The sequence below is a fragment of the Cyanistes caeruleus genome, chromosome 13, assembly GCF_971803275.1.
Source record: "Cyanistes caeruleus chromosome 13, bCyaCae1.hap1.1, whole genome shotgun sequence".
In the NCBI taxonomy this organism is placed as follows: domain Eukaryota; kingdom Metazoa; phylum Chordata; class Aves; order Passeriformes; family Paridae; genus Cyanistes; species Cyanistes caeruleus.
This window is the reverse complement of record NC_141713.1, coordinates 2,922,391-2,948,220: the sequence shown is the minus strand read 5'-3', so window position 1 is coordinate 2,948,220 and position 25,830 is coordinate 2,922,391. Positions and strand designations below refer to the sequence as shown.

Sequence of the window (25,830 nt, the reverse complement as noted above, 5' to 3'; positions counted from 1 at the left end):
CACTGTTATCTCCTGCAGATTTATTTGGCGGGTGCGAGGCGAGTGGAGATGTTTGAAGTGTGAACAGCTGTAAAAGTAGTCTCTGGGAGAGTGGGGAAATGATGAATTGCAGCCTGGGAACACTAAGCTGATTTGAATAATCAGGTTTCAGAGTGTGGGGCTGTTCATAAACATCCTGTCCTGCCTCGGTGGAAAAATGAGGAACAGGAGGTAAATGAAGCAATAAAAAAAAAAATCTTTAATATAGATAAATAGTGCAAGAACCAGTACCTGTGTCATCTGCTTGGAAAAAGGAGCTTATGTGCTGTTTGATTCTTGTGGGGTAAATTAGTAAAAAGCCTTTTGTGCTTCTCTGCTCAAATCACTTTTTTCTGTTAGAAATCTGTTGTACAACGTGAGCCAGCATGGAGTGCACTGAAATGACCAAGGTAGTTTAGGTGACCCAGTCCTCTCGGTAGATAAGGCAATTTGTGAAAATTAGGCATTTGTGAAAATGGAAATCACATAAAAAAACGTGAATTTACAATGTCTTTGAAACTTTAATTAAAACCCCCCAATTTCTGTTTGGCAGACTGTTCCTGGAAAATAGCAAACTGGAATGCAGTGAAAATGAAAACAACGTTCTTGGCCAGGGTGGAAGTGGAACTGTTATATATCGGGCACGATACCAAGGAAAACCAGTGGCTGTGAAGAGATTTCAGATTAAAAAATGCAAAGGTTCTCCCACTTCAGCTGCAGGTACAGTGCATAGATTTGGTGCCAGGAATCTGGGAATCTGCAGTCTGGGATCCCAAGGCCAAAGAGTTTGCAAAGTGCTGACAGCACCTGATTAAACAAAGCATGGAAATAGATGGGTTTCAATGGAGGAGGAGGATGCATCTGAGAGTTCTTCATGAGCACTTGCAGTGATGAATGTCACTGGCACTGCAGGAGGCTTCTCTCCTGCACATCAGAGGTTGGATTTATAGGGTGCCAAGGCAGAGCCCTTGATTGGGATGGGAGGTGAGATTTCAACTCCTGTTCCCATGCTATTTGGCCATGAGAAGTGTGAGTTTGTTGGGTTTGCACTGAGGTCTCCACCTCTGAAGCAGTGTTTTACCCGCTCTGTGCCAGCAGCTGGAGAAATCAAACTGGGAATCCTTCTGAGCCCACCAGTTTCTCCAGGTAGGGATGGGCTCGCCTGTGGAGCCCAGGTTTCCAGCAGAGCCTCAGTCCGTGGACAGAGGAAAGGGAAAAGTGCCTCACATTCCTCGTTTTTGTCAGGGGAGGATGTGGTGAATCCCTGAGCTGTGGAGGAGGCCAGCTGCTGTCCCAGTGACAAATAACCTCCGGGAAGAGCTGACCTGCCCGAGCAGCCTGTGCTGGGCTGTGGCAGCAGGACCATTACTGTGATGGGTCTCTCTTCTGGCAGGGAAGCTGGGAAACTGTAGGAACTGGGAAACTGTGCAGCAAAGGGTCTGCAGCGTGCCATCTACACAGAGTCCCTGCTGGGAGAAGCACAGCACGAGTTTTCCAAAGTCATACAGGGGATATGTGGGAACAGCATGTGCCAGACACACCTGAGCCTGCTGTTCAAGGACCAAGGGAGCTCTGGCTTCCTGAGGCACCAGATATATCCTGCTTACAGCCAGTGTCTCTTAGTGGCTCATGCATCAGCATAAGGATTCAACTTAAAGCCTTGCTGTTGACATAATCCCACCAGCTGCCTTGCTCCTGCAGCCCTTGCTCAGTGATCACCTCCCAAGGAGTTTGTGACTCGTTTCCTGAGCTGGGCAGTGGCAAGGGGGTTGTGTGTCTTGGCAGATACCATGCTGAAGCACCTGCGGGCCATGGATGCCATGAAGAACTTCTCGGAGTTCCGTCAGGAAGCCAGCATGCTGCACTCCCTGCAGCACCCCTGCATCGTGTCCCTCATCGGCATCAGCATCCACCCGCTCTGCTTCGCCCTGGAGCTGGCCCCGCTGGGCAGCCTCACCACCGTCCTGTCTGAGAACTCCAAAGGTAACACCAGCCTCTCCCTCCACTCCTGTCCCAGTGACAAATGGTCAGCGGTGTTTAAATTACTCCTTGATTTGCTAGAGGGGATTTCCTTTTTTCCAGACTAAGGGAAGTGGGAGGGATGGAATTGTTCTTATATTGTGCTTTTGGGAACCTAGTAAAAATTGATGCTCAGGATTCTCAAAACTACATTGGAGACCTGGATTTTCAATTTCTCTGCAAATTAATATCTGTCTTCAGTGCTGCATGGATGGTGCTGTGTTTTTCCCCCTGCAGATGGATGTCTGGTACTCTAAGTTATCTCATAATTATCTGTATTGCTGTCATTGTCAAATGAACAACACTAATTCCAAGATAAGTTGAGGCCATCTGACCCTCTTGGCACCTTGGCTTCATGTCAACTTTCAGTCAAACACTAATTTCCACCAGAAGATTTAGCAGCCTAGAAGTGAAAGGATTTAAAAAAAGAAACTAATAGGACTGTCAGATACATATAGTAACATAAACAGTGTCATTTCAAATGGTGGCATTGAGTGATGTTTCAAAATGTTGTCAGTTATTGCTCTGGAGTTTAAAAGGAGAGAGGGGGAAGAAGAAGCAGTTATGGCAATTACAGGAGCTAGAGACGAGCTGTTCCTTTGTGCCAGGGTCCTCCTTTGTGCCGCTGGGACACATGCTGACACACAAAATAGCCTACCAGATCGCCACAGGCCTGGCCTACCTGCACAAGAAGAACATCATCTTCTGCGACCTCAAGTCGGACAACATTTTGGTGTGGTCCCTGGACGTCAGGGAGCACATCAACATCAAGCTCTCCGACTATGGCATCTCCCGGCAGTCGTTCCACGAGGGCGCGCTGGGCGTGGAGGGCACGCCGGGCTACCAGGCCCCCGAGATCCGGCCCCGCATCGTCTACGACGAGAAGGTGACTGGGGAGAGTCTGTGAGGCAGCCCTGTGATGGCAGCAGGGTGCTGGCACCATCCCATAGCTCAATTCCCTTATCCGTGCGTGGGGGTGGTGCTCCCACTGTGGCCTTCCTTGCTCTCCTCTCCACCCATCAATGGAGCCTTGCCCTGATTTTCCCTGTTTCTGGCTCTAGGTGGACATGTTCTCCTATGGGATGGTCCTGTACGAGCTGCTGTCTGGGCAGAGGCCTGTGCTGGGACACCACCAGCTCCAAATTGCAAAGAAACTGTCCAAAGGGATCCGTCCTGTCCTCGGGCAGCCCGAGGAGGTGCAGCTCTACAGGATGCAGGCACTCATGATGGAGTGTTGGGACACTAAGCCAGAAAAGGTACGAGACCACGCTCCTGTTCTCTGACCTGGCTGTTCTCTTTGTGCAGGAGGGCTGAGCTTGCTCCTGGTGTGGCTCAGCTGCTCCATTGCCCGTTTACCCCTCCTGCTGATTTGGCCCAAAACTTCTGTTGACTTAAATGAGAGTTTTATGAATGAAATGATGACAGATTTGTGGTCTTAGACATCTGACTTGAAGGTCCCTTGATGTCAATGGCAGTTAGGCTGCTGATTTCACCAGGGCAAGACAGTACCCATAATTTCTAGAAACAGCTCCAGTGTCGTGCTGTGAGTGCAACTACGAAGAGTTCAAAATCCCCAAGATTATAAAAGGAGGTGTGAGGAAGAAAAAGCTTCAAAGTGCAAGAAAAGGATTATGCTGCGTTACATTCTTTATTAATTTCAATTGGTGTTTTAGAGCTGCTGTCTTTCAAACAAAGGTCAGCCTGACTCTCAAACATCTACACACTGTGATACAATGAGTCAGCTTCCAAAATTCGTAAACCTGAAGAAATGAATCAGTAAAATGTGCAAGAGAATGACAGACCAAGCTCCAAGCTTTAATAAATAATCACAGAATCTGAAAATGGTTTGGGTTGGAAGGAACCTTAAATATAATCCAGTTCCAGGGACAGCCAGCCTGTGCTGGTGCTTGGGATTGCTCTGATCCAGGGGCAGGACCTTGTGCTTGGCCTTGTTGAACCTCCTGTTTATTATGGTTCTCCTATTTCATCTTGTGTGATGTGTCTTTCTCTTTTCCTTCCCCGTCAGCGTCCCCTGGCCATCTCCGTGGTTGGGCAGATGAAAGATCCAACCTTTGCCACGTTTATGTACCTGCTGCCCTGTGGGAAGCAATCTTCCTTCTTCTGCTCCCCGGGGCAGGAGTACACGGTGGTGTTCTGGGATGGGAAGGAGGACACCAGGTGAGAAGGCTCACACTAGCAATTTCTTTTTCTTCTTTTTAAGTAAAAAATCCTTCAGCATCTTCTCTTCTGGCTCTGGGAGGGAGGTAAAGAAGGTGAAAGTGAACTTGGATGAACGCCAAGAATACGGTGAACACTGTTTTCCCAAACTCTTTTAATTGGGAACAGTGGTTGCTTTATAAAGGATATTTAATGAGCTTAACTCTGCTTCAGTTAATATGAGGAGAAGATTAGGGCAGTGTAATGATTCACACACACAGGATGAAGCATTTGCACATGAGAACAGACGTGTTCTGCCTTTCCTAATGAGGCCATTTAACACTAAACCTTTCCTAATTGAGGCTGCAGTTCTATCTCTCTTCTGCAAAGCAATTAAGCACATGCTTAAATCCTATTGCAATCATCGGGAGTTAACCACATGCCTGGAGCTGTGTGTGCATCCAAGTGTGCACTGCCAGTAAAATGTGCTCTGGACTGAAGGCATGTGCTTAAAATGTTATTAAATTGTGACTGAGATGATGGCATTTTGCTCAGCCACATGTGACCTGCGGCTAGTTAGGTTCATTTTTATGGATGCTGCTGATTTTTATAGCCTCAGTCTTATTTGGAAACATTCACAAACTGATCTGAATTTTATATTAATGTGTTCATTATTTGTAACCATTAAGCTAATGGGAAAAGCATGAGATTTGTTGCTGAACTATGTGCTTTGCCATTTGTGGTCCCTGGTCAGTTGTTCAGTGCAGGCAGTGTAACTTTTCCTGTTTAACTGGTGAAGCACATGGCACTCCCAGATGTATTTTGAATACATGGATGATGTCCAAATATTCACAGCAATATATCTCAGTGAATCTGCTTCCTGACTGGACAATATAACAAGTTACTCACATGTGACAGATTTCAGGATGTGTAATTGCTTGTGCCACAGTTGGTAAAACATCTGGGACTCACAGATGTGCTTGTGAATATCCAGTTATTGTTCAAACATCCAAACCCAATAAACTTCCCCAAACAAACAAAATCCTTTTAGCTACAAAAAACTATTAATTAGTCATATTTATAAATAGTTTTATTAGGTTACAGATCTTTGCTCTGTAGAATCATGCTCCTCTATTTATGTACTGGAATAATAATGAAGCCAGATAATAACTAGGCAGTGAACTTGGAGACCAGATATTCCCTTGAGAACCTAATGGGCAAGATGGGCTGAGACTTCCCAGCTATTAATTACTGCTGTTCAGCTGGAGCTGTTTGTCTCACAGCTCAGTTACAGGAACAGACCACATATGTCCTCCTAACCCTGTGCAAAGTCAGAGGACCGGGTGTAAATCTTCAGAAGAAGAAGCAGAACAGAAGCAATTGCACATCTGCCCCTGAGAAAGAGCTGTGACACATCTTTCTTTTCCTTTCCAATGAGGGATTTACAGTTTGGAGGGGTGTAGATCCTTGCAGCATCATCCACATCTGGGCAGATGTGTTGTGGCTTGGCCACAAGTGCCCCAAGTCCCTCGGCCCCATGCAGGAGGAATGTTGGCTGTATTAAATTGTTGCTTGCTCGTTTCAGGAACTACACAGTGGTGAACCTGGAGAAAGGAGTCATGGAAGTGCAGAGGATGAGCTGCCCAGGAATGAAGCTGTGCTGCCAACTCAAATTTCAGAATGCCCTGTGGGCAGCCACAGAGGTGAGCATTGCCTGTGCCCCCCTTGAGAGGGGCCTCGTTAGGGGAGGCACAAACGAAGAGAAAGAGCCTGTTAAATTAGTAAAGCCAAAAGTGTGTGAGACAAAGGGCGTCTCAGATGAGCAGCGTGACTTTGCATCTGCTGTCTCCAGGTGTTTTGTTTCTACCTGACACACAGATCCAGACTGTGCCTCCCAGAGCCCAGAGTGATCGTGGGAACCTCGGCTTTCCGAGGGGAAACTCTGGGTTGGAGCAATCTGTAGCCAGGGGTTCATCTGGGAAATGTCCTTATCTGTGGGTGATAAAGGGAGGCAGGGACAGAAAACATGCATTTAAGGGTGGAGATTTGAAAAAGGCCCGAGGGAATTGAATGTTGGTGGGAAATGGGTACCCAAGTTTTGTGTTTGCTGTGGAAAATTGCAGCTAAAAAGATAAGAGCCAAAGACTGTGGCTGATTTATTCCCCAGAGCCCCTGCCCACCCATCAAAAAGGGGCTGTTAAGTGTAAGCCAGTTCTGACACAATCATTTCACAAAAAAAAAAAGGAAAAACAGACAAAAAAATTAAATGTACCTAAAGTTCAGTGTTTTGGAGTGGGGGAAAAAAAGGCCATGCTCACTGAGTAAATAATTTGTGTTGGCTATTTCACTCTGCCCTGGCATGGAGGCTGTGAGTATAGAAACTTTTTTCTCCCCATAAGAAAATAAGATATTTTGACTTTTTCTGTTCTCAAATAGAGGTAAAACTCAAAATGTTGCTGGTTCCCAAACTGGGTGCTTTCGGTGAATCTAGTAAATTTAGGAGGTGTGGGGCAGGTGTAATTCCATATAAAATATAATGTCCCTTGAATGGACAGATTAATGCCAAATAACATACAACCTGCTTCAGTTGTTTGGGATTTTTGCATTCAGGGTTGTCAGATGCTGCTTTTGGATGTGGTGATAAAACCCCTGCACTGGTGATTTTTGGTGACTTTTAGATAATGCATATATTGTCCACTGCCCATTCTGGGTAATGCAACACCTGCTTTCAACACGCACACCAAAGGCTCACCATGGAGAACAGAAATTCACTCTTTGGATATCAATAAATACAAATAAAATCCAGTTTTGGAACCAAATAGCTCTTGCTCAAATATCAAGATATGAAAAGCAAGGAGGTGTATTGCATTTATAGAACTTTATGTGCTCTTTCACAGGACCAGAAGATCTCTGTGTATGGATTGCAGGGCATGTGTCCCCTAAAGACTCCACTGAAGGGTTTAGACACTCCTGCCACTGTGAGCTGCTTCCTAGTGATGCCTCTTGTCAAAAGGGTAAGGAACAACCCAAAGGAAAAGGGGCACAAGTGAGACTGCTGCTGAGCCAAGCTGCCACACTCAGCTGGTGCTGAAGGACTTTGGAATGGCCAGGAACATTTTGGCACTGCAAGGAGAAGGTTTCCAGGTCTTTCTGCCCTGCCAGAGGACAGAGGGGTGGGCAGGAACCTGAGTCAGGGCATTGAAGCTGGCACTTCCAAGCCTGCTGGGAAAATAGTCAAAACAGATCAAATTCCTCGGCAAGGAAGTTTTCCAGCTGCGTTTCCACTTCACTGGAACACAAGTTTAGGTTGATTAAGCAAAGTAGAGAAGACATGAAGCAATAATTAGAATAGAGATTTGTTAAGTGCTAATGCAGGAGGTGGGTATATGTGGCCTCTTGTACCCACTGTTTTCCTGGGCTGTGTGCTGTCATTTGTGTGCACAGTCATCCTTAAATGTTATCTAGGCCCAGCCACACTCCTACTTTGATTTTGAATGAGAACACTTAGATAATACAGCTGTTTTGGGGAATGCTCTTATGGGTAACACAAATAATTACTCTTATGGGCATTAAAACAAGTTATATGTTATCTGCCTAGCCCTGGAATTGCCAGCATCCCGTTTCTGGCAGGAGAAATCTGACCTGAGTGCCTATTGCGGGCAAGTCTTGGGAGATGTATAAAAACTGTTTTCGAGCTAAATTACCTCCGGTTTGCTTACAGCCACCTCAAGTGAAAACATATAATTATGTTCCAACATTACTGCTAGCTGTGTAGTCTTTGCAAATGCCAGCAGACTGGGATGTGTCTGAGAGCTCAGCACGGGGCAGCTCTCGGAGCTGCTGGTTTATACCAGGCCTGTCCTGAGCCACTGTCCATTTCTGGCTCGTCTGCTGGGATTGCTGCTTGGACTGGATCTGAGACAGATGGTTTGTGTAAGGTGTGCTGCTGCACTTCCAAACATGGTGTAAGAAGCACTAAAGTAGGGCATCGATGTGAAGTTGGCACAGGGCTGGATTTCTCTGCATCTGTTGGCTTTCCTTGGCTCCCGGACCTGCAGCGTTTGTCAGCTGTGGAGTTTCATTTCTGATGTGTAGGGCAAATTTCTTTTTCATGCTGCCTGAGGTTCCATCCAGGACAGTCGAAGGAGTCTTTTGCTTTCAGCTTTTCCACTGTCACACAGCTTGCAAAGCCATTCCTCAGGGGTTACAAGTGGCTTTATGTCTCCTGGTTTCTATTTCCAGTTTGTGGCTTGCCTAGAAAATGTCATAAATAATGCCAGGCTCTACAATAGCAATATTGAGTCTAGACACCTCCCTTCCTCCCCCGACCCTACCCAACCTTCCAGAAATCCACCTCCCTTCAGCTCACTCCTTCTTAGTTTATTGGACTTACTTTTTCCTCTCTCCTTTCTATGAATGAGTTTGGCAGTGAAATGGCCAGAGCAGCAGTCTGGGGATGTGCAGACCAGGCTGGCAAGAATTAAACCAGCCAGTTCTTCCAAAAAACCTATGTGGAAAGCTTACACTTGTCACACTCACTGCCTGGCCAGCAAGCTCTGTCAGAGTTATCACAGTCATTGCTGTCCAGTGGAGAAGAGAATTGCATTTCCCTGGGAAGAAAGCCTTTAGCTGGTGAGATGTGAGGTAACTTTTAGTCAGAGAATTGCCGAGGGATGTTGCTGGGAAGGGGAATTCTTTACGACTGCCTTGGGAAGGCTGATCCAAAAGAAATAGTTTCCAAAACTTGGTTTCTCATCCAAAGGAAGCATCATGGAAATTTGAAAGCAAGCGAGAGGGGCCCAGAATCTGAAACTCACCCGCCAAGGAAAAGTCTTGTACAATTTAAGCTTTTTGTTGCATGCTTTTTGTCACCAGGATGATTCTTTTGGTAAACAACACAATTTCCAGAAGGAAAAAGAAAACAAATTAGCAAATGAGCAGGTTGAAAAGGGCAAACTAAGACACGTTCTGCCTTGGTTTGTAACTTTCTTACAAAGAGATGTGGAGGGAGAGAGAAACGTGAATGGGTGCAAATCTTTGGCCTCGCACAGAAACCTGGAACACATGGAAACAAAAGCTGCATTTAAAGGCTGCAGCCAGCACTGCCAGACTCTGTGGGGATGAGAGGAGGAGGTGACCAGGCCCTGGTGTGGCATTTTTTGCCATTATTCCTGACGTGCTGGCAGCAGGACAGGACGTCTGGAGCCGGCTCATCCCCGCACATCGCAGCCCGGCACGGCCCCGCTCGGGGCCTTCCTCCTGGCACGGCGGGGCTGCTGGCAGCACAGGGCCTTCAAATGCAGTTTTGTTGCTGGGTGTTTTTGTTGGCTCTTCGTGGAGCCCAAATGTTGAAAATGAATTCTGAGAAAGTTACTTAAGGTTTCTGGAGGCTGCAGCCCTGCCTGCCTTTGGTCACTGCTGGAATACCCTGATCAGGGGAGTTTTGCCTCACAGGCACTGGATGAAATCTGGCAAGTCAATGGTATCTGTGGGGAGGTGGTTTTTGACATGGTCTTCTGGAGAATTGGTCACTCCCTCACCTCAGTCATGTGAGGGATGGCAGGGTGAGGGCATTTCTCAGCATTTGAATTCCTACTCCTTGTTTCTTATCTCTCTGAGAGATAACAGTGGCTGGACAGAAACAGGTCCTGATAGCCAAGACAGAGAGGAATAAATGCCCCAATGGAAAAAGTATCTTCCAAATTTGCTTCCACTGTTTTTCCATCCCAGACAAGCCAGGATTTGGCACTGGCATTACTGGTAACACCAGGAGGGGTTCCCTGACCCACCTCTGCCTGGTTATGGTGCTCACTGCTCAGTGCCAACAAAATTTGGCCCGTGGAACCCAGAAGGGAATAGGGATTTTATACTGTAGTAGCTGACACTAATCAAGGAATTCAAAATAATTTTTTGTGAAGACTATGCTTGGATAATTCAGCATTATCAAATCAAATGAGACAAAATTATAATTTCTGAAGATTTTAATCGTGTCCTGTGTCATGCTGGGAGCAGTTCAAGTTGACATGCCCACATTACAGTTAATATCTGATGTTCCCATCTCAATTTAGTTTTTCCATTTCTAGTAAGAAATGCCTCTTGTGCGGGGTCCTTCAGACTGAAAAAGTTGGACCATTTTTTACCAGAGAAATGTGGGCTGTTCTGCTTTGTTTTATTCAGTTTTAAATAATTGAACTCCCTTCCAAAGAAAAAGTAACCCAAAACCCAGCTTGTGCAAAGCATTGTGCCATGATCCAACCTACTGATGCAACTCCTTGGCAAAGCCACTTCCAGGAGCCTTTGCACCAGATCCACATGGCAGCAGGGACATGGCACTGAGCACTGCAGGTCGTTGGGGTTTCTTTTAATTAGTGGTTAGAGAATTGGGACTGGACTGAGTTAGTCCAAGCCCCATTTCACAACTTTCCACTTGCTTTCCTAGTTTTTCCCATTACAGTAAAATTCTGCTGTGATTTGGATTAGTCATAGGGGCTCAGTGCTCTCATGGTTTTACTCATACTTGGTGTGCAGAGTGTCTCTTTGTCCAGGATCTCAATGAGCCTTGCAAGCAGAGCTCTCAGTTAAATAACACTTACCCTGCACTAGCTGCCCCTCAATAGCTGGGGCAAGTCAAGATACTGATTTTAATGTGGGTTTACAGCCTGGGAACTATTCTCCAGGCTTGGCAGAATCAAGATCCCTGGAAGGGCACAGGGATTCCTTAATTTAATTTTTGCATTCCCAGCAAAGGGTGACTCTGAGCCCTCAGCCCATCTCACTGGCACCCTGGGTGTGACAAAGGCAGTGTTTTCCACTGTGGAGAACCTTAAGAGGGGTGAGGTTGTGTCGATTCTGTGGTGCTCTGTCTGGTTCTGTTTGGTTTGCTGTGCTTAGTCCAGGCAGCAAAAAAGTCCTGGGTAAAATGGTCTTTTTTTAGAATTTATTGCTCCACAGGGAGGAAACAGAAAGGCCTTTGAGGTAAGTATTGTTTTATCTGCTTCACAGATGGGGGAGTTTCTGGTGGAGACCCAAGGTCATGGGAAGTTTTTTTTCCCAAGAGATCAATTTCCCAGTCTGTTTAACAGCATTTTGCCCCGTGGGATGAGCTGGAGGAGTTGCTGAGCCATGGCCTTCCCAGCAGCTCCTGCCGCTGGGACACAAGGGATGCGTGGCCACGGAGCTGGAGCTGCATCCAGCACATCTGTACATTTAGGGACAGGCTTCTACCAACCTGCAGAACTGTTTGTGGCGCTTGGCAGGTGCTTTGCTGAGTTGCTGCTGCTTCTGTGCCCTCAGCTGGGATGTCTGAGCTGCCAGGGATCCCAGACCCTGAGCACATCCCTGGGAGGAGCAGTGCTCTCAGAGCAGCAGACTCTGGATGTGGAGCAATCACTGGATGCTCTTGTTTGTGAGAATATTGTCTCTCTCTCTCTCTCCATTTTTACTGCATTTCTTCCATTGTTCTCCTACCTACATTGATAGCAGTAGCTTTACTCCTTTTTTGGAAGTGAGCCGGGTTTCTACAGCTGGATTCCTTAGGATCATGATGGCTGTCTCTGAACATACTCCAGCTTGAATTTGTTAACCTTCAGGGCAGGCTGCCAGGTCTGCCCTTGCCAGTAAAGAGAGAGGTAATACTGGGTGAAAGGAGTGTGGCTCTGCAGCAGCTTCTAGGGAGTGACTTTGTTTTATGCTGCTGTTATTGCTGTTTTGGGGTAAGTTACTGGTGTTCTTGCAGAATGTGTGAAGCAGGCAGAGCGTCTGGGATTGAAAGCTCTTCTGTTATAGAGAAGTAAAGAAATAGGAAAAAATTCTTTTCTGTGAGGGTGGTAAGGTCCTGGCACAGAGAGGTTGTGGACTCCCTATCCCTGGAGGTGTTCAAGGGCAACCTGGTCTAGTGGAAGGTGTCCCTGCCCATGGCAGAGGGATGGAATGAGATGATCATTCAGGTTCTTTCCAGCCCAACCATTCTATAATTCCATGATTTTTTTCTCTGTTTCTTGCAGAACTCATATGTGGTGCTGGCTGGCTTGTCAGATGGACTCGTAGCTGTGTTTTCAGTGTCCCAGGGCCTGCCAGGGGACAACTGCTCCTACCTGTGCTCCCACACAGCAAACAGGTCCAAATTCAACATCTCCGACGATGACCCGCGGCAGAACCCGTACCCAGTGAGGGCCATGGAGGTCACCAACAGCGGGGCCGAGGTGTGGTACAGCAACGGCCCCGGCATCCTCATCATCGACTGCGCCTCCATGGAGATCAGCAGGAGGCTGGAGCCCTTCAGCCCGCCCTCCCTCATCACATCCATCGCCTGCAACTCCGAGTGCCACGGGGAGGAGGTGGTCTGGTGTCTGGATGATAAAAGCAACTTCCTGGTGATGTACCACGCCACCAGCTACCAGCTCTGCGCACGCTACTTCTGCGGGGACTGCAGCCCCCTCAGAGACATGTTCACCATCCAGCAGCCCTCGGCTGCCATCCCAGCCACAGCCCCCATCAGCCACAGGGCGATGGAGAGTGACCCTCCGGGGGACATGAGCATCGTGTACAGCCCAGACGTGGGCACCCAGATCCTGAACCACCAGGACTCGCTCACAGATTACTGCTCTGTGTCTTCTTACTCCTCCTCGCCTCCCAGTGCGGTAACCCACTGCCCCTCCAGCCTGCCCAGCTCGCCCATGAGCTCCTCCAGTGCACCCTTCTCCACAGATTTTGGTGAGTCTGAGAAATTCCACGAGCTGAAGGCTTCCCTGGATCACGATGCTTCACCTGCAGGTGACAACACGGAGCATCTTCAAGCAGTCAAGATTCTTCCCGTAAAAGACCTCATCTGGATCCCCAGGTAAGTGGGTCACTTACCCAAGCAACTTAGTCAAAATCCCTCCTGGCTGAACATGAGATTAACTGAGGCTAATTCAGCAGCTTTTGCATTCCCAGTAGGATTCACCTGGCCAGAAAGTCAAGTTGCCATTAAGAAATTCTGTTCCCAGTATAGTGGAACATGGATTTTCTACGCCTTTTGAAAGTACGTGGTGTTGAGCAGAAGGCCACGTGGAAGGCCTTGCTGAGTTGGTTTCAGCAGAATGAGAAGGGGGTGGTCAGACTCCAAGCTGTGTTTCCCCAGCTACTGAGGAAACAAAGAGCAGCAGGCAGCCTCCTTGCTTGGACACAGCCCTGGCAAGTCCTGCTGCCTCCTGTGGAGCTGATGGGAACCTCTGGGAAGCTGATTTTGCTTGTCACAGGATCTCTCACAGTGATCATCATCACTGGATTCAGGATGCCCCTGTGGCATCACGGTGTCCCCTCCCCTGCAAGACATCCTGTGGCTGCAGGTGGGCATGGAGCAGAGGATGCATATCCAGCATGGATCTTCCTCAGCTGACAGCATCCCCAGTGCTGAGGATGTGACATCTCCCTCATTTCTCTTCTAGGAGAGGAGGGGACATCATCGTTATCGGGCTGGAGAAGGAATCGGGCACCCAGCGGGGCAGAGTGATCGCGGTGCTGAAGGCGGGGGAGCTGGCTCCCTGCGGGTGAGGCTGACTGGGCACACCAGTCTCCAGGGGCACAAGGGAGCTGGGGGGCAGAGGGAGGCTCTGCAGGCTCTCAGGGCTCTTGGGAGCTTCCTTTTTGCTTCCAGCAGCCTCTGAGGAGGTCCCAGTGAGAGGACACAGAGTTGCTGGTTGCACATCAAGGTGTGTACACACTCTTGCGGCGGGGCAGCGCTGTGACTGCAGCCTGGTCTGCAAAATCCACAGAGACTGAACACCCCATAATGACAGACAGCACCGTGCACAATGTGATGGAGCTGGCCTGATCCTGCCTGGTGCTGGCTCCCTTTGCTCTGAGGGCACCTGGCAGAAGGTCAGAGCAGCTTGGCAGACTCAGGCCCCGCGCTCAGAACAAGAGGTGTATTTATGCAGAGCACGGCGCTTGTCTGTGGCTGCATTCACGTGGGTCAGGTTGATGTTCTGGCTCTAAATGAGCACCTTTGTGCTGTGGGCAGTGACAGGCCGGGGGACGGCTCCTGCAGCACAGGGGAGAGCAGTTATATACGTTAATTTAAAATGTTTCATACAGCGAAGGAGAGTCCAAGGGAATAAATAGCTGCTGGAGAGGTGGGGGTGTTCCTGCTGATCACTTAAATACCGGTCTGGGATTGTACTATTTATGTCCAAACAAATGCAGGTTAAGCAGTGCTAAGGATTATAAATGATGGTTTATTACCACCAGGCAAACACAACAGGAGATCAAAGGCTCCTGCCAGTCCCTCTACTCTGAACTAAATGTCTTTATCAGTTAACTGGGAGGAGAGAATTCTCTTTATTGGTCACAGGTACTCTTAGGTTGGTTTGCTTAACCCAAATTGAGTGTGGAGTTCAGGCAAAGTGATACCACATCTCACACCTGTCCTGCCCTGCTGCCTGACTGGAGCAGGCACCATGGCCATTGAGCCTCCCTGTTTGAACAGCAGGATTAAGAGAAGGGAGGAAAGGGAGGGGGCTTCGTAGGGGCAGTTTGTGATAAAAACCAGCTGCCAAGGACAGTCCTGTGGCCAGTGCTCCCAGCTGGACACCTTTCTGGGGAAAGTGTATGGCCAACCTTCCCCATCTGCTACGGGAGTGGTACAAGGAGCCCAGTGAGGGCTGGACTCCTGTTCCTTGGATCCTGCAAGGGAAAAGTGTCACTGTCTGCTCAGCCACCTCCCTCTGAGGTACCTGCAGGGCCAGCTTCAGCAGGGTGCACGAAGGGAAGCACATACAACACAAACCACACAGATCCCTGAGTGCTGCCACCGCTGTGCCTGCTGCTCTGGGCTCGGGGCTCAGACCCTGAGCCAGCACAGGCAGGCTCCATCCTGCTTCCATGCTTTATTCCAGGCTGTGGAAGCTCTCAGCAGCCTGTCAGCTGTGTTATGATGGAGCTGTTCTGAAAATGCCCAGCTGGCAGCAGGAACAAGAGTCTGTGGATTTAGCGAATCAGAAGATTAGCAGCAACTTCAAATACCACGGCAGACTTAAGCCCCCACCTGCATGTTTAGGCACCTGAATCCCTTTAAAAACCTTTTCCCATGTCACTGAGCAGATTGGTTTTGATGTGACACAGTTTCTGATCCCTCTCTTTGTTACATTCTCCTTGCTGAAGGATTTGCAGCTTATAAAAAGCTTGTGTAGCTGGAAGGGAAGCTCATGAGGCAGTGCTGCACTCACAGAGCTGCCCTTCCCTGGAATGCCCTTCCCTGGAATGCCCTTCCCTGGAATGCTCTTCCCTGTAATGCCCTTCCCTGCTCTCTCCTCCCTTCCCCAGGACGCTGGTGGATGCGGCTCTCGTAGCGAAGGACATGGTTGTGTGCTGCTTTGAGAACGAACACATGGAGCGGTGCCTGGCTGTCTGGAGGGGCTGGAGTGCCAGAGACTTTGACATTTTCTACCAGGCCTACGAAGAGCTGGGGAGGCTCGAGACCTGCATGCGCAAGAGAAGGTAGTGCCCGTGGTGCTGGGATCCGAGACTCTGTGGGAGACAGGAACGTCCTGGACTCGGAGACACAGCCCAGACCAGGGGTGATGGGGGGGAGTGTGTGTCTGGTTTGCTGCTAGAGAGCACTGTGGGGTTCCCAGAGCCCCATCAGGGCTTTTGGGGAATGAAGAAGCCGGTGTGAGCAGGGCTGGGAGAGGCCTGGGAGCTGGGCTCGGCTCCCCTGCCCCGTCACACGCTCCCCTGGGCAGTGCAAAGGCAGAGGTGGCTGCAGTTCTGCTCATCCCCCAATTTCCAGTTCATTCTTCCCCGTTTTGAATTCCTTCCTCCCCTTCAGCATGCCCTGGCTGCTGCTGCTGCTGTTGTTGTGTGTGTGTCAGCCAGGAGAGCTCTGTGGGCTCTTCCCTGGGAGCCTGAGCACGTTTCAATCCCGGCTGCCTGCTGGCTGGCAGCACTGTGGGCTGATTCACCCTGTTCCAGGAGGAATGCATCTGCTGGAAACCCTGCAAAAGGGCTGCTTCCCACCTCCCTGCAACTCCTTTAGGGGCTACTTCAGGTGTAGTCCCTGTGTAGAGACACCCTGGTGTAGGAACCAGCAAGAAGCCGTGGCTGGCCACTGCATTACTGGTTCCTAAAAGCTGTAGTGGTGCAGCGTTCCTGAGAGGGAGCCCAAAACAACCTGCCAGGAACGCTGCACCAGGAGTCAGTGAGCTGGTTCATGGCACTGCTGCCATGCCAATGGAGCTGATGGAAAGCAAAGCCACTGGGTGTGACCACCAGGTATTCCTGGTGGAAGAGAAGGGAGCCCCTTGACCAGGAAGGTTTATAAGCTGTCTCTGCTCCACTCCTCTTTCTCTTGGGAAATGCACTCTGGAGCAGCAGGAACACAATAAGCTCAGTTTGCCTGTGTATCTGTGCAGCTTCCGCCCACCACAGCTTGTATTTAATCTTCATTAGTGGCCTGGGATGCTGTATTGGCTCTGAATCCAATTGCACTTAATTATCCCAAGCATGTACAGCAGTGTAAAAAGTGTCCCCAGCTAAGCACCCTGTATAAAGATGTACAGTTTGAATTTTGAACCTTTCCTTTTTTTTTTTAATCCCGAGAATCTTGTGTGAGCATCGGCAAGGCTGGCCAAGGCCGAACGGGCAGGTTAACCCTCTGGTTCACATTTCTGTTGCAGGCTGCTAAAATATCTTTCTTCAGAAACAGAATGTATCTTAAAATAAACTGATTCCTCCCCAGGGTGACACTGCATTGGTGGTTTTTATTGGAAATCCAACTGGCACTGGGTGTTTGGGGTTTGCAGCGTGATTCAAGTGCTTGTTGTGATGAGCACAGCTGGAATCAGGGCTATGAGTACAGACTGCCTCTGTACCTGACCTTGCATGTGACTGTCACCCTGTGCCTCCCCAGCAGCTCATAAAGTAGGTATGGCAGCACCAAAATTTCCCTCCCTTGCCAGGACATGCTCCCTGCCTGTTGTCTCAGGGCTGGGATGAGGTCTCACGGTCACCTTCTCCAGCTGCCAGATTCCTTTGACTTGAAGGAACTCTTCCCCAATACCTGAAGCCCCACCAGGAGCTGTAAAGGGGCTCATTCTTTCATTCAGCCTTGCAGGTTTCCTTTGAGGAAGCACCCTGTGGAATAACCACAGCAGTTCCTTATTGTCCCTCTTGCCCTGAACACCTTGGGTGCCGTGCTGCTTCCAAAGCCAGTGTGGGCTCCCCAGTGCCCATGGGGGAAGCTGGAGCATCTCCCAAACCTTTGGTGGGCCCTGGCCAAGGCCTGGACACAAAAGGGCCTTTGTTCTACTGGACATCATGTTCTGGGGCTGTTACTGCACAACACCCTTCCCAACACACTGAGACATCCCTGCTCCCCGCCAGGTGGGTCAGGGTGGTCAGCTGGGGAGGGAAGAGAAGGGGGTGGCCCCTTGGTTTTCACAGGACCTGTGAGAGATCCTGGGTGTGTGTCCCAAAACCTCCTGGGAGCAGGGGGTTGGTTCCCAAAAGCAGATGAGAGCCTGAGTGTTGCTACCCTGGAATAAGAACAAAATCCCCCCCTTCAGCAGACCTGAAACCCCATTAGCACAAGGCTCCATTAAGCAAGCACTGCATGTGCTGCAGGAATTACTCCCCAGGGGCAGAAATAAACAGACATTAAAAGCAAAATTAAAACAGCTCCCACCAGTTCAAACAGTTGGAGATTTCACTGCTCCTTTCCATCTCTCCCACCAGCAAAGCCTGTTCTCCTGATGGCAGGTACAGGTGAGGGGCATCAGGCATCCTGGGGGAAGGGACTGGGTCACAGCCAAAGGCAGGAAAAGCCCCCAGAGCCTGGGAACAGGGGCAGCATGAGCCCAGGAGTGGGTCTGGGGGAGCTGCACCTATCACAGTCTTCACTCTTTTATTTCAGCTGATAAAAATAAACCCAAGCAGGGCCCTGGTGCGGGGTTATTCCTTCAGCTGACTGAGGAGACGCAAGAAAACAGGTTTGGGTTTGTTTTGTCAAGGCCAGGTTTCCCCCAGGCCAGCCTGGGAGCAGCAGGAGCACACGGAAGGGGCTCATGCTGGGAGGGAAGCGGATGCTCCCAGAGTGGATTAACCCCCAGCAGCAGCAGCGGGAGGGCAGCGGGTGCCAGGGCTGTTAATTACTCATCAAGAAAGCAAAGAGAGGTGAACAGGACCTGCCTGGGATTAACTGAGCCCAAAAGCCTCCCCAGCTTCACTCACTCAGCTGCTTCCTGAGAGCAGAGCCACACACGTCCCTGGGCTTCTCCCTGTAGTGCTCAGTGGTCCTTTACCTGCTTTGAAAGGATTCAATTCCCAGCTGGATACTGACTCCTATTCCTGGTCTGGGCTGTTCCTTTGCTGGCATCAGTGCAGAATCAGGCCCTGGGATGAAGAACAGCTGTGCCCAATACCAGCATCCCAGTTTGGGGCGTGGCCTAAATATTTCTGGGGGCAGAGGCATCATGTAGGGGCAAACCACTGGTTGCATCCCATATCCAAGATCCCATAATCCTGATGCTCACTCTGGGCATTTTTGGGGCCCCAGCACTGTGGGTGCACAGTCTGGGGCTGTCCAAACCCAACCTACCCACTCCGTGTGCAGAAAAACAGGGAATATTACAGCTCATTCTGCTAGGAAAGGAAAGGAGGGCTGCTCATTGCACACAGGGGCCTGGACAGTGGGCAGGAATTGTTGTAATTTAATATATTAGAGCAAAACCCCACTTCTTGTGCAGGTGAACTCTGCCACACCAGCTGGATGCTCTCCATCCCACACAGCACCGAGGGCTCTCAGCTTCAGCATAAGGAAAAATGAGGTGATTTCTAAGGGAGGTGGGGAAAGGGGCAGCGCTGGCTGCTTTGTATTCTGCTACCGAAAGGACAGAGGAAATTAGTTTTCTTTAAGCAAGCTTTAAAAGGACAGGAAATATCGTGGCTATTTCGGGCTGCCGGCCTGTCCTCAGCTTACCCCAGCCAGCAGCACTGGGATGGGAGCTGGGTCGGGCTTCAGTGGCTCAACCCAGGTGGAGAAGGGTAAGGATGGGCTGGGGATGGAGATGGGCATGAGGAGGGAGGTTGTGATGAAGACTAGGGTGAGCATGGGGCCAGGGATGGAGTTGGGGATGAAAATGAGGAGAAGGCTGGGACCAGGAATGGGCTTGGGGATAAGAATGGTGCCAGGGATTGGGCTGGGGCTGAGCTCACCTGGGACAGGTGCTCAGCACTGGGGGAATCAGTGCCAAGTGCTGCTGGCAGTGGGCAGAAGCACAGAGCCCATCCCCAACCCATGAGTGGAACATCCACAGCAGTTCAGGTTTCCCAGAGCCATCGTGGTCCTACCCCAGCACTCAGAACCGGCCTGGCAGAGCCAATGCTGGCACAGCAAACAGCTTTTATCTGCCCCATATCCCAGTCTGCTTGTACTGGGAGATTATTTTATCGTGGAACCACTTTAAACTGAGCCCCTCTGAGAGCCCTATAGCTAAAATGTCAGTAAAACACAAAGGTGGTGTTACTCTTTTGTCTTCTTTTTCTAAAAGGTGGAGCAGGATCCTGGCAAAGTCCTCTTGACACCCCCAGCCAAATGGGGGACCCCCAATTTCCAAGAGACTCCAGCCCAGCCTGATGGAAATGTTGGAGTCGATTCAGGTCAATTAAAGTTGAGGTTTTTATTGAATTAAAGTGTTAAAGTAAGCACAGCCAGTCCAGTATTTGGGCTGGTATTTTTTATGTTAATTGAATTTTTTTCACCCTTCTCATAAAAGTGATTTATAAGTTAGTAGGGATTCCTGGGCTGGAGGAGACCTGGGAGATGGTTCTAGAGCTTGGAAAGGAGATGGGACACATTTCTTACACCTGGGAAAGTGTCAGCAGTAGCTCGGACGTGAGGAATAAAAGTGTTTCTGGCAGCAGCAGACAGGTAAAATGCAGGAAAATAGCTGGAAAGTTCCTCATGGGTTGCACTGCCTTGGCTGGGGAGCCCAGGTTGTCTCCAAGGCTGCCTAAGCCTGGGAAGGAGGTGGATTTTGAGCTCCAGCTGGGATCAAACCCCTGAATTTGCTCTGGTCAGCACAATAACTCACATTGGCAGAGTCCACTGGCTACAAAAACATTAATTAAAACAGGTCCCACATGGGCAGTGCCCCACCAGCCCAGGGATCAGCAAGGCCAGAGCAGAGGAGCCTGGTGGGGCCTGGACCTTCTCTGCATTTTTAATGCCTCTGAAAGATTTTCTTTCCAAAAAGCTCCCGATTGCGGCTGGCTGTGCAAGCCGAGTATTTTTAGCAAGTATTCATGCAAAACAGCTCAGGATAATAATTTGCAATGTAAAGTTAGAGGCTTCCACAAAAACTCAGAGTAAGCAGATTTGGGTCAGCAGGACTTTGTGCTGATTTTGCTGAAAGGAACCATCCAGCCAGGTCCAGGGGAGCTACATGGGGCTGGTCACTGAGTTTTTTAGGTTAATAAACCCCCACTGTGCCCACAGGACCAAAACTTGAAATCCTTCCATGGACCGAGATCTGCAAAGTTACAGATAAATGTTTCACATGTAAATAGTCACATCCAGCATGACAGTCACCAGGAGTACTCCCTGCTGGACTTACATTTCTTCCCCATCTCCCTTTGCCTCTTGTTGCCATCACTGATCCATGAGCAGGAGGGAAAAGCTTTTAGGAAACAGCGTTAATAAACCCAGCTCCTCAGCCAGGGGTGAGCAGAGAAGGTGAAGGGTGCCCAGGGGCTGCAAAGCTCTGTGTGGGTGGGTGGGAGTTTTATTGCTGTGAGGACACTCACAGCCAATGCAGCATCCAACCCAGGTTACCTGCAGCAGAACAACGAGGGAAAGAAGTGTCTCACATTTTTAATGATTTTAATAAAGAAGAGAAGCATCTCTATAGATAGGACAAGACTGGGCACCACATCCTTCATTTTCAGCATGACACCATCTCATTTTCTCACACCTCTGTGGCCCAGAGGAAAACCCTCCCATGATTTTCCCGCTTCCTCAGCGTGAAGGGAACTTCTGTCCGAAGCAAACAACCGGAGTAAATTAAGGATGAAATGTTCCAGCCCCAGAAAAAATTTTTGTCAAGGCTGGGTCAGCACCTACCAGCTGATGATTTCCACCTCTGTCCAGTTCCTTACACCTGGGGCAGCAAATGCTGCTTATTTTAGTGTAAAATGGGGTTTATGTGTTTAGACTTTGTCATAAAGGGTTAAAATTAAAATTTAACTTTAAAATGGGTTACTTTTAAGCTGCAAGTCCATATAATGTGACCAATTGCAATGTGAGGCCTCACAGGCTGCCTGCAAGCTTGGTAAAAAACTCACTTTTAGCAGAGATTCATTAACAGAATTAGAACTGCAGCAACTTAGAAAAAAAACCCAATACCAGATGGGTGCTGTTCACTAAATGGCTTTTTCCAGTTACATATATTCTGCTTTTACCAGCTGTTATGGGCTAAAAAAAGTCCATAATCATAAATGTTAATAAATACAGTACAAGTACAGGGCTTTTTTTCCTCCTGTTTTGCTGCCATTCTTTGGGATTCATATTCTTTAAGCTCTTTTCTGCACCACAAATACAAATTGCCTTTTTTTCTTTTCCTTTCCTTTGTGTGAAGAAACACAATCCCCAAGATTCTTGCTTTGGGACTTAATTTTGTCGTCACACCAATACTGAACAACTCCTAGAGTTATTAAATAGTAAGTGCTCAACCCACTTAATAATTATTTGTACTGTGTTTTGAATACACAGAACATCAGGGCACCATGCAGTCTTGTCACTGCGTGTGAGATGCACATTTCTGGGTATTTTCAGGCAGCAGAAGGACTTTGAACATTTTCATGAGGAAAAAGTCAAAACCAGGGAATGGTACAGCTCATCAGCACCTGAACCTGATGAATGGGTTTGTTCTCCCTTCCCTCAGAGCCAACTGAGCTCATCCCAGGCCAAAACACAACACAGAGGTCAAAACCCTTTGGAAGAGAGAGATCCTTTTACCCAGACTTATTCCCAAAGTGTGTTACTCTGTGCTGGGTGGAACGATACGGACTGACAACGTGAGCGGTTCCAATTGCAAATAAAAAAATCTTTATTGCATCTTAGAAGCAAGTCTTAAAAAAAAAAAACAAAAACAAAAACAAAAGAAACAAAGAAAGGGAAAAAAAAAAGAGAGAGAAGGAAAAATTTTCCATGCACCTACATCCTCAGGACTGTCACCAGAAAAGGATGAACATTGTAAGACACAGACTCTATGCTAGTTGCAGTTCATACTCCACACACGTGTAAACAATGTTATTTCTTCTACTGGAATAGCAGTTGCTCCATAATATCCCTTCAAACATGGCAACAACCACTTAAGCCTTGGATTTTCTCCATTTGTTCACTTGCCTCCACTTCCCAAAGAGTAGAAGTGGAACTGAGGGCAATGAGATGAAATGGGGCTGGAGGATACGATAGAAAAATATATTGTTCGCTGGTTTTTATTTTTTGTTTCTGCTGAGCAGGATATTTACAGGTACATAGGTCCCAAGAGATCATCTGCTTCAATGACAATGTCCAGTCACTGTCCAAGTCTCGGAGTACAGGGTTCCCTATCTGGCTTTAAGGCACTTTATTTTGTGTATTTTCTCTTACCTTGCTAGGTGTTAACTCACAGGGATCACATTTCCCTTGTATTCAGCCTCCTCATCCCCAGTTCCTCTTAGAATACCAAAAAAATTCCTAAACTCACTGAAGTCATTCCAAAAATGTTAAATTTGGGAGGGGAGGATAAAAAAAAAAAAAAAGATTCATGAAAAAATATTTTAGAAAGTAATCTTTGGAGATCATTTACTGTAAGTATGATGTACACTACCTTATCAGTGAGAAGATGCAATACATTCCTAATATATATATATATATTTACACACACATATATATATATATAAAATATTAAAATGACTAACAGATATTCAAGGAAAGGTCAAGAACCTAAAACAATGGATATTAAATAAATTAACGGTCTAGCAGATACAGGGAAAAAAAAAAAAATCCCAAAACAAAACTAATAATCCAATGTAATAACTGTTCTCATTAACATCACGTGAGCGATTGAACGAAACCGGTGCGATCGGGCGCGGGACACTCGGTGCAGAGGAGTTTTCCAGGCTCTCCTCAGGGATCTTGGATTGTTCATTGTGTGCTGTCCTTTGGCTGCCAGAGATTCCCATTCCCCAGCCCCTTCCCCTCGCTCCTCAGGCATTTCCTGGTCGCATTGCTCAGCCCTGGGAGGCGGCTGAGGACAAAACACAGAACCCACCACGGATTCCCCAAACATCCCGTCCGTCTGTGGACCAAATACCAAACACAACAATTTCTACAAGGACTAATCACGGCTTGTGCTTACTTCCTTCCCTTGCCTGCCCATAAGTGGAAGTGTATTTTTAAACTGAAATAATCAGCTGTTAGGGAAAAAAAAAAAACCAAACAAACCCTCCTGCGATTACCACCCCTTTCTCATCGCCACAGCGACTTGGATTTTCTAATGCAATTTGAAAATTAATGGCTAATCCTGAACCAAAGGAGCAGAATCTTTGCACGGTAGCAGTCACACCAAAAAACATTTAGACACAGCGTTTTGTCACTTGGCTTTGCACGCTCAGGTCCACATTTACAGAATCCCAGCCATGAAGACGGCAACGGAAACGGTAGGAAATAATCTTTTATCCATAAGGAAATTCTAATTCAAGTCAAGATTTCCGCTGATCAGATAACTCTTAAACAATTTTTTTTTTGTCTGAAGGCAAATATTGATCACAGTTTTGTTCAAAACCAAAAACACAACAAAAAAACCCAAGGGCCTTGTTCTTCTCAAAACGAGCGCTTTGTAAGAAAACAACGATGATTTCTAAAATATATCCTGTGTGGTCTTTTAAAAGTGAATTATCAAAAAACATTTTCCCAAAAATAAATTAGATAATTAAAAAAAAAGTCTTTTCCAGCATAGCTGGACATTAGGCTGTCCTCACTGAGCCATTAGTATTGCTGCTTTTCCCAAAATTTGGGTCGTTTTTTTCAAACCATATTTCAGCCAGCTGTTGTGTGGACCCATAAGTTGAAGCTTTGGACCCCAAGCACATTTTATATTGTTTTGGATCAAGATTAGGGTCACAAAAAACAGGGTGATGCACATGGACTACTCCAATTTCTTGGCTTCTGAAAGTTTTTAAGCCAGCTTGAATGACTTTGTTAAACAGATCTACGTCTTCAAGGCCCCAACCTTGGATGGAGACATCAAAGCCACCCGCTCGAAGAAGGTCACCTTTGTAAATACAGGTGATACCAAAGCCATAGTTCCTCCAGAAACCTGTTTTCTGAGTGAAGGCAAAATGATTGTCACTAGGAACCTTTCCACTATAAACAATCTTTGGATCATACTGGCTAAAAATGATGGGAAAATATACTTGCTGACCCAAAACTGTATTGGCTCTACACCGCTGGAGGAATTCTGTGGTAAACACTAAGTCAACATCACAGAAGAAAAGTAAAGACTCGTTCTGGAACTGAGAAGATCCGACTTCCAGAGCCAGTGCCCTTGAGAACTCCCCCGACACCGGCAGAACCTGCATGTCAGCCTTGGGGTATTTGGAGCGGTAATCTCTCATCAGCTCGATCTGCTTCGCTTTGTCAGGGTTGGAGTTGGAATTGAAAAGCAGAACAACCAGCTTGACGTTCTGGTTTGGAATGAGGCACGTCTTTTCAAAATTCCCCATGAACCTTGCAAACATGTCAAACCGTCCAGAGAGAGGGATCAGGATGTTGATCTTCTTGTCTTTGAGCTCCTTCCTTTCTGCTTTGGACCTGCTGAGCTGGAAAGGGACAAACATCTTCAGCGAGTTGGAGAGGAAGGACAAGGACCCAGAATCCTGGTTGATTTTGCTGGCCAGCTCTTTGGCGTCCATCTCTTCGTGCTCCATGAACTGGATCTTGCTGAAGGTCTGCTGCAGGTACGCGTGCCTCCTCACGGGGACCGTCATCTTCTTCCCCTTGTGCTTCTTGTAGAGAAGCAGCAGGTCCAGCACGTACTCTGCTCCGTACATGGGGTTCACCCTGCGGTATCCGTACTGAATTTCCTTGAAATCAATGATTCTCCCCCGCGTCTTGGCGTTGGCGTTGATCATTTCCATGACCTGCATAACGATGTCATCCAACGCCTCGCGCTGGGACGAGTCCATCCCTCTCCGAGGCGGCTGCCCGTCAGCACCGGAATACAAATATTTTCCTGTAAGGAACTCCCACTCCAGTATCTCCTCCCGGTGGCGGGGCTGGAACCGCATGAAGGAGGGCGGCATCCCCAGCTGCAGGTCCTCCTTGTGGATTTCGGTGTTGCTGTACTTGCTCATGAGCACGATCTCGCGGTGCAGCTGCACGGTGCGGTGGCGCAGCTCGGCGATCTTGCGGCTCAGCATGTAGCTGTGCAGCCTGTACTGGTACGGGGGGTTCTTGTTGGGGTGCAGCGTTATGGCTCGGTGGATTTTGCTGTTCCTCAGGTCTCGGATGTAGCCTTTTTTGTTCTTCTCGTAATTCTCGTAGAACAGCTGCTGCATCTAGAAAAGAGAGGGAGAGGAGAAGTCAGAGTCTCGGCAGTGCTGACCCTGTGAAAG

At 48.2% G+C, this 25,830-nt stretch overlaps 2 protein-coding genes across 3 annotated transcripts in view; one reads left to right on the top strand and one right to left on the bottom strand.

The window, feature by feature from the left end:
• The window catches only part of LRRK1 (leucine rich repeat kinase 1), a 73,176-nt gene extending 56,259 nt beyond the window's left edge, over nucleotides 1-16,917 (top strand). The window contains exons 25-35 of one of the 2 annotated variants that reach the window (XM_086848832.1): nucleotides 572-738; nucleotides 1,804-2,001; nucleotides 2,646-2,923; nucleotides 3,099-3,293; nucleotides 4,064-4,215; nucleotides 5,780-5,897; nucleotides 7,092-7,208; nucleotides 12,198-13,033; nucleotides 13,623-13,724; nucleotides 15,499-16,306; nucleotides 16,353-16,917. In XM_086848832.1, the coding sequence (XP_086704958.1) occupies nucleotides 572-738; nucleotides 1,804-2,001; nucleotides 2,646-2,923; nucleotides 3,099-3,293; nucleotides 4,064-4,215; nucleotides 5,780-5,897; nucleotides 7,092-7,208; nucleotides 12,198-13,033; nucleotides 13,623-13,724; nucleotides 15,499-15,676 (2,341 nt within the window). In that variant the 3' untranslated portion in view covers nucleotides 15,677-16,306; nucleotides 16,353-16,917. Of the gene's footprint in view, nucleotides 1-571; nucleotides 739-1,803; nucleotides 2,002-2,645; nucleotides 2,924-3,098; nucleotides 3,294-4,063; nucleotides 4,216-5,779; nucleotides 5,898-7,091; nucleotides 7,209-12,197; nucleotides 13,034-13,622; nucleotides 13,725-15,498; nucleotides 16,307-16,352 lie in introns of those variants that run through there. The other variant, XM_023933836.2, reaches the window with a different exon arrangement.
• A 5,342-nt stretch (nucleotides 16,918-22,259) lies between these two features.
• The window catches only part of CHSY1 (chondroitin sulfate synthase 1), a 74,553-nt gene continuing 70,982 nt past the window's right edge, over nucleotides 22,260-25,830 (bottom strand). Inside the window, exon 3 of the mRNA XM_086848834.1 lies at nucleotides 22,260-25,773. Coding sequence (XP_086704960.1) covers nucleotides 24,181-25,773 — 1,593 coding nt within the window. The 3' untranslated portion in view covers nucleotides 22,260-24,180. The remainder of the gene's footprint in view (nucleotides 25,774-25,830) is intronic.